The following is an 11,599-nucleotide window of genomic DNA, read 5'->3' as shown; positions in this document are numbered from 1 at the left end:
ACACGCGTACTTGCACTGACTACTCCTGCTGTGTGCTTCGTGTCGAACGGTCGTTCGTTCACTTTTCTGCGCTTGGTATGAGCCCAGACTATCGACGTTATCCCCTACTGTATGCGTTGAATCTAATGGGAGCGCGTTGGTTTGATTCACATTCACGCGACCCAAACGCGAAACGTATGGACATATAAGACAACCTAGAGATGGACCAGCAGTCTTGCAATTCTACCTTTCGATCCCGAATCGTCTCTCGATCACAAGGCCAGCATTTAGTATAGCAGCCGGTCCGTGTGATCTCGATTTCTTCGGAAGTGCATGGGTTTCAGCGTCCGTGCACCGAAACTGGCTCTGACACTAGCGCCGCCCGTCGAGGCCCCGTTCGCGCCCGCGCCGCTTCTTTCTTGCAACCTCGCACCTTCCGCAATAGCACTTCGCTCGACCACCCGGCCACCTTTTGCGACCGCACCTCCTCTCCACGCACACCCAACGTTGTCGCATTGACCATCGCACTCATTGGATGTGTCTTGGACTCGCACGCATCGGTATGCTTGTCGTGCGCTAGGCGACGCAGCTCTGCCACCACCAGCGCCTACTGCGACGACCAGCCCACACCGCCGCACGCCCGCATAGCGTATTTGCCGTGCTACACCGAACGGCGTTCTTGCAGATAACACAGACACATTCACACACGCGCACACTTTGGAGGACAGGAGACCGCGTCACTTGCTTCTGTGCTTGTCGAGCGCGACAATCGAAACAACAATGGCGCAAACACCCCGCCCTTCGCTTTCCATCACACTCCCAACCAATTTCGAGTTCCACTACAATGACGGAAACCTACCCCGCACTCCAGAGCAGCAGCAAGATGAGGTACAGACGCCCTTGAACCCGCCGCCACCACCTCGCCCGCAGACGTTCAAGGTTAAGCGGAGACGCGCAGCGATACCGGAGCAGTTTCAGGAGTCCTTGTCTGACGTTCCGATCCCAACAATCGAGATGTCGGAAGCTATAGAACCAATGTCGAGTCCATTCCTTCAGCCGCAGGCAGCTTCGGAGGGCTTGCTTGCGCCGATGATGCCAAGCTTGCAGCGTATGTTCACTCCACCGAAGACGCCAGCTCCGCGCTTGCCCACCGGCTTCGACATGGAGGGAGACTCTCCTGCTAATGAGTGGAGCCTCATCGCCGACAGTCGAGACAAGCTGAGACCGACATTTGAGCGCTCTGGCTCGGTCTGCTCTTCGTTCTCTGACTCTTCCGTATCATCTTACGGCAGCTCTGGTTTCTCACTTCCGACCGCGACCGGTAGCTGCACAAGCCCAGAATCTGATGCGACCGATCCCTTCCTCGAGGAGGACCTGACCAAAGGTGACAAGCTTGACCTGTCTCTTGACTACGAATCATATCCACACAACAAGCGTGTTAAGACTCACCGCGATGTCAAGTGGACTCCAGCGATGGATGATCACATATGGATCACCTTCTTGTCCTACCTTTCTGACCCCCGAGTCACTCCATTCAAGATGCTTGCTGGCACTGCACCGCCGCTTGGTGTCTGCTTTCGTGTCGCTAATAAGGCGAAGCGAACGTGGAGTGGGCGCAGAGCAAGTACGAGCGTAGACCTCCTGGCATCCGACCGCTTACAGCGCGAAGACTCTCCAGATACCATTCGCCCAGGCACGTCGAACGCGAAGAACCCGCAGTGGCCACGCTCAGACGGCGCGACCCGCAGGAGGCTGCGCACCTTGTGCAAACGACGACCTTCTCTACCAGCTCATTATCAGCGACTCATCCGTACTCGTAGCTCGTCACCTTTCACTTCAACTTCGGCCAGCTCGATGGATCACACTCCCGATGTGTCGGTATTTGGGAGTCACGATATGCAGCTGTCTCTTGCTACGGCGACTGCTCCCTCCATGCAGCCCGAGGCACCTATTGCGCAGTTGACAAGCGACGGCCTATCAGAGAGCTCAAACCAGCAGCCTAGCAGCAAGCGTGCCACTCGTCCCGTCGATTGGTTCGCTCGTATCCCACGCTCTCAGGCCCATCAGAAGAGTTTGTCGCTTCAGTCAGGGCTGAGCTTGGCTACCGACCTCCAGGCGGCTACTACTCTCGCGTCGCCCTTCGAAGAGAGTAGCAATCGAGCACAACTCTTGCAGAGCATGAGTACTACGATGTCATTGGGCCGCACAGCTTTCAAAGATGGCCCATCTTTGGACTCACCGGTCGAGCTGTCTGGCGCACCCACCGCACCACGCACTTCGCTGAAACGCCGCTTCCGGTCTGACGAGGAGAAACCGAACCGCCTGCCACTACAAGGGGTGTTCGGTCCGAGTAGTGATGAGTGCGGCATTGTTCGTAACCGCGGCTTTACTGTTGGTGCCGTTCGCGCAACGGACAATCTCGCCAAGCTGTTCACGCCGCCCTCTGCAGTCCCAATAGCGAGCATGGACCACATCATGAGTGAGGCGCCTGCTATTCCTACGCTTCCGGACGTGTTCGATCTCGGTCCGTCCGGCTCGCGCTCCGTACCTCGCCGCTTAGCCGAGCCTGTCCCGCGTCTTGGTTCGCCATTCACAGAGACTCCGCATAGGCAGCACAATACATTCCCGCGTAGCTATCTGCCAACTGCAAGCAACCCTCAGCCGTTTCAGCAGCGCTTGCGTGAGCTTGTGACCCAGGACCAGGAACTCCAGTAATGATGCGGTGGCTTGCAATTGAACCACCGTTATGGTGACTTCCTATCTTTTCATCTTGCGGCGTCGTCGAGGTTGGAACCCCATTCAGGCAATTCTACAACATCTCGGGATACCATGTCGCGCTCGATACTCCAAGTCGGACACAGGCCACTTGCTTATGACAACGACCGACCACGATGCATACATCCAACGAATATACTTACAGACTATCAGCAGTTGTTTACGGAGGCGCTCCGCACCAGGACAGCGCTTGCCTTCCTTTCCTTCTCTCCTTGAGCTTCGACGCGGGTGACTTCTACGGGTATGGAGGTCACAACGTTCGCCCAATGGCCAGGCTCTGCGTAGCTAGCCTGAAGAATCGAGCCTTGTGGCCTTCTTCGTGCTTGGTGCGGGGCTTGAATGTACTTACTGGCTTACGGCTTACTTGATTGGGATGATGCAGGAAACGAAGAAATGATGAAGAGCATGAGCTGGCATATGAGGAAGGGCATTTGGCGCGTTATTATTGACTTCCGGTACTTAAGTAGTCTTTGGCTTGCACGCATGAACTCTGCCGCAGCGCTCTGCTCTGCTAGCCGAGAGTGCGGAGTCGATGTTTTTAAAACTGTTCACCCCTTCCCACTCCTTCCTAGTACGTACCATCTCTAAGGTAAAGATGCTCCCTCGGGTCTATCGAACCTGCCTTGAGCATTGTCGCTGTGTAGAGCTGGCGCTTGTACTGCCCGTCTCACTTGCTGCTTCCCGGCGTTTGACAGACTTGAGAGGCTACAATCAAGCAGTCCACTATCAACGTGCATGTAGGTAGCCTCCGAATGTGCAGTTTGAACTGATTAGCCCGCACACACACATGGAGCCTTCGACCATAGCTGTCAAGCCATCATCAGGCGTGCACCTTGACGGTCACACGTTGCCAGACGAGGTCCGAATCCTCACCCTCAATTGCTGGGGCCTTAAGTACATTTCTCAACACCGCCACGCACGGCTCGTCGAGATCGGCCGCCAAATCGCTGCGGCTGACCCACCACCAAACATTGTAGGACTCCAGGAATGCTGGACGCAAGAAGACTACACCGCGATCCGGGCTCTGACCAAGCACATCCTACCTTACGGCAAATTCTACTTCAGCGGCATCTTCGGCGGCGGACTGATCATCCTGACCAAATGGCCAGTCGAAGAAAGTTCGATGTACCGCTACCCTCTCAACGGCAGGCCGAGCGCTTTTTGGAGGGGAGACTGGTACGTAGGCAAGGGTGTTGCTTGTGCGAGTATTCGAATCGGACCAGGCGCGAAGCATGTGGTCGAGGTCTTTAATACGCACTTGCATGCTCCTTACGCTAGCGATCGCGGAGACAGCTATGCTTGTCATCGCGTAGCTCAGGCGTGGGAGATTGCTAAGTTGATGCGGCATGCTGCCGACCGTGGTCATCTGGTGGTAGGCTTGGGAGACTTCAATCTGGAGCCCGAAAGCATGGGTCATCAGATCATCGAGGCATGCTCGCCGGTCAGGGATGCTTGGACGGAAACGAAGGCATACAGATTCTCAGATTCGGCACGCTGCCGACGTACTGCAGCGTCAACGGTGGAAGAATGCTTGGTTAAGCACGGTACGACTTGCGATAGTCTGGCCAACACGTGGAGATGGAGCAAGCAGATGCGGAAGGATCTTACCAAAGGGCACGAGAGAGCGCTCGATTCCAACACAATGGCAGACCCGAATGCGAAACGATTGGACTACGTCTTTACTAACGCTCAGACTCAAGGCTGGCAAGTCGTTCAGGCCGAAGTTGGCATGACGATGCGCCATCCGACGCTCCAATGCTCGTTGAGCGATCATTTCTCGGTGGAAGTAGGCCTTGAGCATCCAGCTAGGTTATCTGCACCGGTTTCTTCAGAGTCTAGCACTCTACCCACCGAGACCTACGACCGGATTCTGGAGCTGATAGCCAGCTACACCGCCCGAGAACGCAGTTGGCGAAGATGGCGACTCACGCACTTCGTTGCCGAACTCGCCATCTCCATAGCCTGCTTGGTCGCGGTGTGGTGGTCTCCTTACAGTCACGTTGCCTTTATTCTAATGCTGATAAGCACGCTGGGTTTGAGTGCTGGTGTGCTCGACGGTCTAATGGGTGGACTCTTCGTAAGCAGTGAGATCAGAGCGTTGAAGGAATTCGAATGGGAAATTGAGAATGCGAGGAAGCGCGCAGCGGACACCGTGGGCGGTGAAAAGTCTGCACAAGAGCGAAGATTGAGAGTACTTGAGACGAAGACGCTTGTTCGATCATCAGCATTAGCAGGGTGATTCACAAGCTACTGAGCAACCGCAGCCGGTTCAACCAACACTCCATATCGGATGAGGCTGACCTCAGCACTAATCTGTCCTATTCCCACCCGGCAGACCGCCTTCTTCACCGCCTTCAATAATCGACGTTAGCTTCTTCGGCGGCATACGTCCACCGATATAATCCTTGACCACGCACTCCCTTCCTGCTCGCTCGCACACCGTCTCTCTACCTAAGGCCTTGAATTTCGGTCCGGTGGGCCCATTGACGTAGTGATACTGGCCGGCTAAGCGATACTGTCTTGGGTCGCCTAGCGGGTAGTACTTATCGCCCCAGTGTCCAGCGTAGTCAAACCATCCGGTCGGTGCCTGCGGGTTAAGCTTCGATGCGCGGAGGATCTGCGCTTTGTCGTCGTAGGTGAAGGACTTGAAGTTCAATTTCGGATCCCAAAGCGGACCGCGGTCTGTTTGATCGTGCAGGAGACCGAAAGGGAGAATGTACGGATGCAGACCGGGACGTGCGTACATGGCATGCGAGCCCGTCGCCGAGAAGATGACAGGTCGCGGAAATCCCGCTGAGGCCGTAGTGTCGTTGGCGTGGCTGGAGAGTAAGATGCCACTGCCGTTGGGATCTAGTAGGTACTTTTCGACCGCGTCCCAGGTGTACGCATCGCCGAAATCGTGCTCGGAGAAGTACACAGCTTCGGGTGTGCCATTGCGGAAGCGGATCATGGTGTGTTCCCAGTCTCCGACGTGGTTGCCGAACCGGATACCGAACACCTCTTGGCCAAGATTGAACGAGTAGAAGAAGAACCAGAAGGCGTCTACGACGCCAAAGCCTTTGTCTATGACAACGAGGACCGCCGGTGCATTGGATCTGCCATCCGTGGTTCTGTTTTGGTTGACTCTGGGACGGCTGGAGAATTGCTTCCCAGTCCTTTTCCGTAGATCAAAATGCGGTCCATTGAGCGGGCGCAGAGGATCGTCGCAAGTGCCGTGGAGTGGATCGCAGGAACCTCCGCAATATTCGGGACCACTGCCACACCAGCCATGCATAGAGCAGCATGGACCAAACCTGCTGTGCGTGCAAATGGTACTGTTGCCACCGCCGCACGTGCCGTCCATGCTCGCCTTAGCTCGTTTCGAGCGATCTGAGTCCTTCGACGGTCTACGCTCATCAGACGCCACAGTGCCGTCCTCGTATGACCACTCGCCGTCCGTCTTGGCCTCCTTCAGGCCAAGACGGCGGGTCGGAATGTTATGGGTGCTTGTAAGCCACTGCGGCATTGCCTCTACGTTGTCATCGCTATGCAGGTACATATAGCGGCCGTGCATTGCTCCATCGATTCGATCTAGCTCGTCCAAATTGGTTAGGTTGCAGGCATCCTTCATGCTTGCAACGATAGTATAGTTGACCTTCGGAGTTGAATGTACTAGATGCTCCGCAATATCACTTGGCCAATACTGCTCTCCAGAGAACAGATGAACGTATGGTGCATAGTCCAAAACATAAGCCGGAATCTCCCGCAGTTGTCTTTCCTTCTTCGACCACGTAGACGGATCTTCATTACTGGAATGCCAGAAGGATGTGAGGTCGCGCGACTCTGATGGCCGCTTGTCGTTATAACCCTTCCAAGTCCAGCCACCCTTGTGTACCATGTGCCACGCTCCGCACACTTCCACCCACCTGCACGTTTGCCTATCCCACCAGCTTCCACTCGCGACCCATTGCGCGTTTTCGAGACGCTCGGACGCTGTGCCGCCTGGTGTGACATGTATACCAATTCCTACAACGACGATGTACAGCAGGCAGACGCCTATGAATGCGAAGAAACATCCCCAGACCGCGCGCCCCATGGCCGCGAACACCACTTCTCGAGGTAGTTAGGACTGATAGCGGTGGACGCTTCACGCCGACATGCTAGGTCTCGCGGACGATATGTTCAATAAAAAGTCGAACAACCCTCTTAGGTACACACCGAGGCCCCACTCTAGAGTTTGAATAGCGAAAGATGTACGCCTCCCAGCTTCAGCGAATGGTCTGGTTACGTTAATGATGGAAAACAAAGAGTACTAGCCGTGGTGAGGGTATGTCGAGATAGTGCTATTTCTGAAAACGAGTGATCTGTGGCGAGCGTGTTGGCATGTGGCCTCCTCAGCGTCAAGTGCACCGGAGGTGGTGGCAGTGCAGTCACAGAGAGTGGCAGGCACTGTGACTGAGGCGTCAGGGAAAGTGCTTGGAATAGACAGAGCGGAGCCATTAGGACTTGCATGATCGAACCCTGCACGCGAACAATAGGCGTGAGTCTAAGTCATGCGGTTCCACACGTCTCCAATGACTTGGAGGTCATCCGTTACCGCAATGAAGCATCGGAAGAAGCCGCCGTGGCACCGATTGGGTGGACCCTGAGCCGCCGTCTTTTCGGTTGGGGCATTCGAGATGCCAATCGATCTAGCACGCACTGCGTTCACTGGAGGAGGAAACGCGCAAAGACCGCACTCTTCCTCGCATGAAAGAGCATCGAAGCAGCGACTGAAGGACTTGCAGCTGAGTAATACAACGTCGACACGAATAGTACCAACACGTGTGCCACGAAGATGGCGGGTTGAAGCCTTCCACGAGTCATGCGGGTATGGCAACCGACCTGCTGATGCGTGATGATGGACCTTAACGATGAATGGGAGTACGAGTACGATGAACTTGCTACGGAGGACTTCTTCTTCACCCTCGACCTGACCACGTTCGTTCCCGACGCAGTACCGCTTCCTGAGATCTCCCGCAATGGAAAGCGAAAGCTCATTGTGAAAGAACCGACGAGCGAACGTCAAGTCTCGCTTGGTGATCGTGATGACGATGCTCAAAACGATGACCGTAGTACGCCGCCAAAGGACTATGGCATGCTCCAAGTGCTCGATCTGCATTCGACAAATCCAATCATCAAACTCAACAACAACATATACAACTGCAACTGGCACACCGACCTCGGCACTCAGTTCTACGTTTCGAAAGCCGGTACGATAACGAAGGCTCTACGGCCCGGTCATGTCGCGGACATCGTTGGCATTTCGCAGACCAGGCTTATCGGGAAGCCGGTAACACTTCGTCAACATGAAGACTTCGCTGATCTTGATGCTGACCTCGTTCCTGCAACCTTGACGGCGCTGAAAGTCAATGCGGCTGACAATGCGGGAATGAGAGCTGAACCAAGCGATCTAACAGCCCTGCGTCCCGGTGAACAGCTGATCGTTCCGCCGGAAGCAATCAAGAACCCGCAAATCGCAGCTCAAGCATCCTTTTTAGAGCGCCTTTCCGCTATCAAGCTCAAAAAGGGCGAGAGAGACATTCTTCCTGTAGGTTCCGTCAGGAGCTATGTCCCACCGAAGAATTTCGAGGAGATCCGGCAGCGGGCGCTGGCTGAGGACCGTGAGCGCGGCTTAGACACGGACGATAAGCTTTTCGAGCAGCCCGTCAAGAGACGTCGGAGGCGTACCTTTGCCGAGCTAGGAAGGGAGTCCACGGGCAGGAAGCCAAGGAAGCCGAAGCGAAAGCGATCTGAACCCGATCCCGAAGCTGTATATGTGCCAACAGCTCCGTCGGAAACTGCCACGTCGTTTGGTCTGCAGGCGGCAAGTGCAACCGTATCCTATACTGTGCCCAGCTTCAACCCGGCACCTAGCCACAACTACTCAGTACCCGCTATGGGTGCTGCGATACCGTGGCACGCATTGCGATCACCTTCTGCGCCCAATGCAGACACCACAAGTTCCTTAGCTAGCCTGCTCGAGCGTCCAGAAACTGCGACCAATGGCAACAGTTCCGCAGATCATCTGCCAAATGGACCACGACCAACAGCCCACCGGCCGAATGGATGAAGGCTGCATCGCATCTTTCTCACAACCCATCTATCTATTGTACAGGACCTAAGAATATTTGCAGGAAGACAAGAAGCGAGATGCTCCTTTTTGGTCCAGACAACGATCAGCAGTCCACAGTTCAGTTGCGGGAACGTGAACGTGGAGCTGAACCAGATGAGAGAAAACTGCACAGTAACCTTTCGGCAGCGAGCAGCCTCTCAACATGGCTTGAAGCAGCGACGCTAGAGCTGGATGGCAGCGCTGTGACATCCACATTACTGATATCTTGCGTATACATTACAGCAAAGTGTGCCGCAATGAGGCGGAACGCGAGAAGTTGATCACAGCCGCCGACATAAGTGCCTGACCAACGAGGACAAGCCATGGGCGGATGACCCCGGGCGTCCCGGCACCGGAACACCCTATTTCTCCAGCGGCAGGTACGCCATGCATTCAACCCTTTTCGCAAAGCTCGACCATCTCGGACTGTGCCAAATGAAGGACTCGGGGTCTGTGGCACACGGAAGTGCTTCTGCAGAAAACGGTTCACCACTGCAAAGTCTTGATGATCAATCCGGCAATAGTGTCTTCAGACCTATGCGGAGAGCCTAGAGCTTCATGCACAATACGGGCAATACAACATCGTATGCACAGCACCACCTGTAGTAGGCGGCTCTTAAGCCACCAAGCGTGCTATTGCAGGTGCCAGAACGATGGCAAAAGTGCTCTGGCAGCCACCTTATCGAAACGATCACAACCTCCCCTCCCTCCTCCTGCCCCCAGCACTCCCCTCATCCTTCGGCATCTTCCTCTCCACCCCCAACGCCTCAATCTCCCCACTCCCATAATAATGCGGCGCCACCTCACTCAACCACTCCGCCCGCACGGGCATGACACTCCGCATGAACTCCTTACTCGTCAACACCAACTCGTAGAAAATGACCCACTTGGGGCGGAACATCGAACTCGCCTCCCCGGCCCCGCCACCTCCCGCCCCAGCACTGTTATTCGACACCAATACACTACTAGGATGAATATGCACCGTCTGATTATTCTTGACCGTGCGATAACTATCCCCTCCCCTCTGCAAGCGCGCCGCATTGGGGAAGAAGCCCGCGGCGATCGCCTTCTGTATCGGTGGAAGATTACTCGCTCCACAACTCGAAAGCGTGACTTCCACCCGATCGCACAGCTTCGCCAACTGCTCCCGCACATCCCGCGCCCGCGTCAGCGAGCGCTGCTGCAAGAAATTCTCCCGCGCCCAGACGTAGGAGAAATCGCTGTCGACCCACTGATTCCAAATATTGAGGTACGTCGCGTGATCGCCCCCTTCCCTCACCGTGAAGCGCGCCCGGGCGGCATCGGCCTGGAGTTTCTTGTCCTTGGGTCGGTAGAACAACGCCGAGGCTTCGCCCAGCATGGCGATGATGGACAGGACTTCCTCCACACATCCTTCCTTGTCCGCGGCGAGGACGGTTTTGGCGAGCATGGGATCCGTGGGGAACTCGGCCATTTGGCGGCCGATTTTCGTGAGCTCGCCTTTGTCGTTCAGCGCCCCCAACGCGTAGAGTTGTTCCAGACTTCGGATCAGCATGTCCGGGGACGGGGGATCCATGAAATCGAAGTTGATCAGATCGTTTATCCCCAGCGATTTGAGCAACAGGACCACGCTATTCAGGTTCGTGCGCTGGATCTCCGGCGTCGTGCTTTCGGGTAAGTCGTTGTAATACGCCCACTTCGTATACAACCGAAAACACTTCCCGGGCCCCGTTCGCCCCGCGCGACCGGCACGTTGGTTCGCGCTGGCGCGGGAGATGGGGACGGCGACGAGGGATTCCATGTTCGTGGCGGGCGTGTAGCGGTTCTCTTTCACATAACCAGGGTCGATGACGTAGACGATATTATCGATTGTTAGGGACGTCTCGGCGATATTCGTCGCCAGCACTACCTTCCGACACTTGGGTGGCGTGGGGTCGAAGATGCGTTGTTGTAGATCGGTTGGTAGGTTGGCGTAGATGGGACAGATCATCAATTCCGGCGCCGCACTGCCCAGTTTTCGCGCGGTTTCTTGTAAAGATTGCTCGGCTTGTTCGATTTCGTCTTGGCCCGTGAGGAAGACGAGGATGTCCCCCGGCATGGGCTGGGAGAGGTGGATTTGGAAGACGGTGGTGATGGCGGCGGAGAGGTAGTTGGCTTCGGGTTGCAGGGAGTAGTTCATCTCGACGTCGTAGGTGCGGCCGGGGATGTTGAGGATCGGGGCGTCGTCGAAGAATTCGGAGAACTTCTGCGCGTCGAGGGTGGCGGAGGAGATGAGGAGTTTGAGGTCCGGGCGGCCGCGGGCGATGTCTTTGACGAGGCTGAAGAGGATGTCGGTGTGTAGTGTGCGCTCGTGCGCCTCGTCGATCATGAGGCAGGAGTATCCGCCCAAATCTGGTTCGGTGAGGAATTCGCGGAGCAGCATACCGTCGGTCATATACTTCAGGGCGGTCTTGTCGGAAGTGGCATCCTCGAATCGAATCGCATAGCCGACCTCATTGCCCACTTTGACCCCAATCTCTTCCGCAACGCGCGCAGCCACGCTCATAGCTGCAACACGCCTCGGCTGGGTACACCCGACTTTCTGCCCGTTTTTGCAATATCCCGCTTCATACAGGTACTGCGGAAGTTGCGTCGTCTTGCCACTACCCGTCTCACCCACCACAATGAGGATCTGGAAATCGGCCACCGCCTGCAGAAAGGTATCGCGATATTGATACACCGGCAACGTCTTCC

The 11,599-nt window shown here is 55.8% G+C and overlaps 5 protein-coding genes across 5 annotated transcripts; 4 read left to right on the top strand and 1 right to left on the bottom strand.

The window, feature by feature from the left end:
- Window positions 1-759: 759 nt before the first annotated feature.
- Window positions 760-1,737, top strand: BAUCODRAFT_55907 (uncharacterized protein; the record flags this gene model as incomplete). Its single annotated transcript, XM_007678726.1, has 1 exon — window positions 760-1,737. A coding segment is annotated over one exon (978 nt), but the record flags the coding sequence as incomplete, so codon positions are not given.
- A 717-nt stretch (window positions 1,738-2,454) lies between these two features.
- On the top strand, window positions 2,455-2,694 carry BAUCODRAFT_71115 (uncharacterized protein; the record flags this gene model as incomplete). The annotated part of the gene is made up of 1 exon (XM_007678758.1): window positions 2,455-2,694. The coding sequence occupies one exon, from the start codon at window positions 2,455-2,457 to the stop codon at window positions 2,692-2,694; it is 240 nt and encodes a 79-aa protein (XP_007676948.1).
- Window positions 2,695-3,324: 630 nt separating this feature from the next.
- On the top strand, window positions 3,325-5,028 carry BAUCODRAFT_506706 (uncharacterized protein). The gene has a single exon (XM_007679008.1). The coding sequence runs from the start codon at window positions 3,542-3,544 to the stop codon at window positions 4,991-4,993; it is 1,452 nt and encodes a 483-aa protein (XP_007677198.1). The 5' UTR covers window positions 3,325-3,541; the 3' UTR covers window positions 4,994-5,028.
- Window positions 5,029-5,062: 34 nt separating this feature from the next.
- Window positions 5,063-7,301, bottom strand: BAUCODRAFT_109511 (uncharacterized protein; the record flags this gene model as incomplete). The annotated part of the gene is made up of 3 exons (XM_007679007.1): window positions 6,070-7,301; window positions 5,593-5,988; window positions 5,063-5,547 (listed from the first exon to the last, which is right to left on the bottom strand). Exons 1-3 carry the CDS (start codon window positions 6,827-6,829, stop codon window positions 5,063-5,065), a joined length of 1,641 nt encoding a protein of 546 aa, XP_007677197.1. The 5' UTR covers window positions 6,830-7,301.
- Window positions 7,261-8,984, top strand: BAUCODRAFT_507161 (uncharacterized protein). Its single transcript, XM_007679006.1, has one exon. The coding sequence runs from the start codon at window positions 7,631-7,633 to the stop codon at window positions 8,843-8,845; it is 1,215 nt and encodes a 404-aa protein (XP_007677196.1). The 5' UTR covers window positions 7,261-7,630; the 3' UTR covers window positions 8,846-8,984.
- The last annotated feature ends 2,615 nt before the right edge of the window (window positions 8,985-11,599 follow it).

The sequence above is a fragment of the Baudoinia panamericana genome (assembly GCF_000338955.1).
Source record: "Baudoinia panamericana UAMH 10762 unplaced genomic scaffold BAUCOscaffold_7, whole genome shotgun sequence".
Taxonomy (NCBI): domain Eukaryota; kingdom Fungi; phylum Ascomycota; class Dothideomycetes; order Mycosphaerellales; family Teratosphaeriaceae; genus Baudoinia; species Baudoinia panamericana.
Note: the sequence above shows the minus strand (reverse complement) of the source record. Positions and strands in the feature narration are given on the sequence as shown.

What these genes read in the sequence shown, in the direction of transcription:
- BAUCODRAFT_506706 (XM_007679008.1), top strand. Translation starts at nt 3,542, where the DNA reads ATGGAGCCTTCGACCATAGCTGTCAAGCCATCATCAGGCGTGCACCTT.
- BAUCODRAFT_507161 (XM_007679006.1), top strand. Translation starts at nt 7,631, where the DNA reads ATGATGGACCTTAACGATGAATGGGAGTACGAGTACGATGAACTTGCT.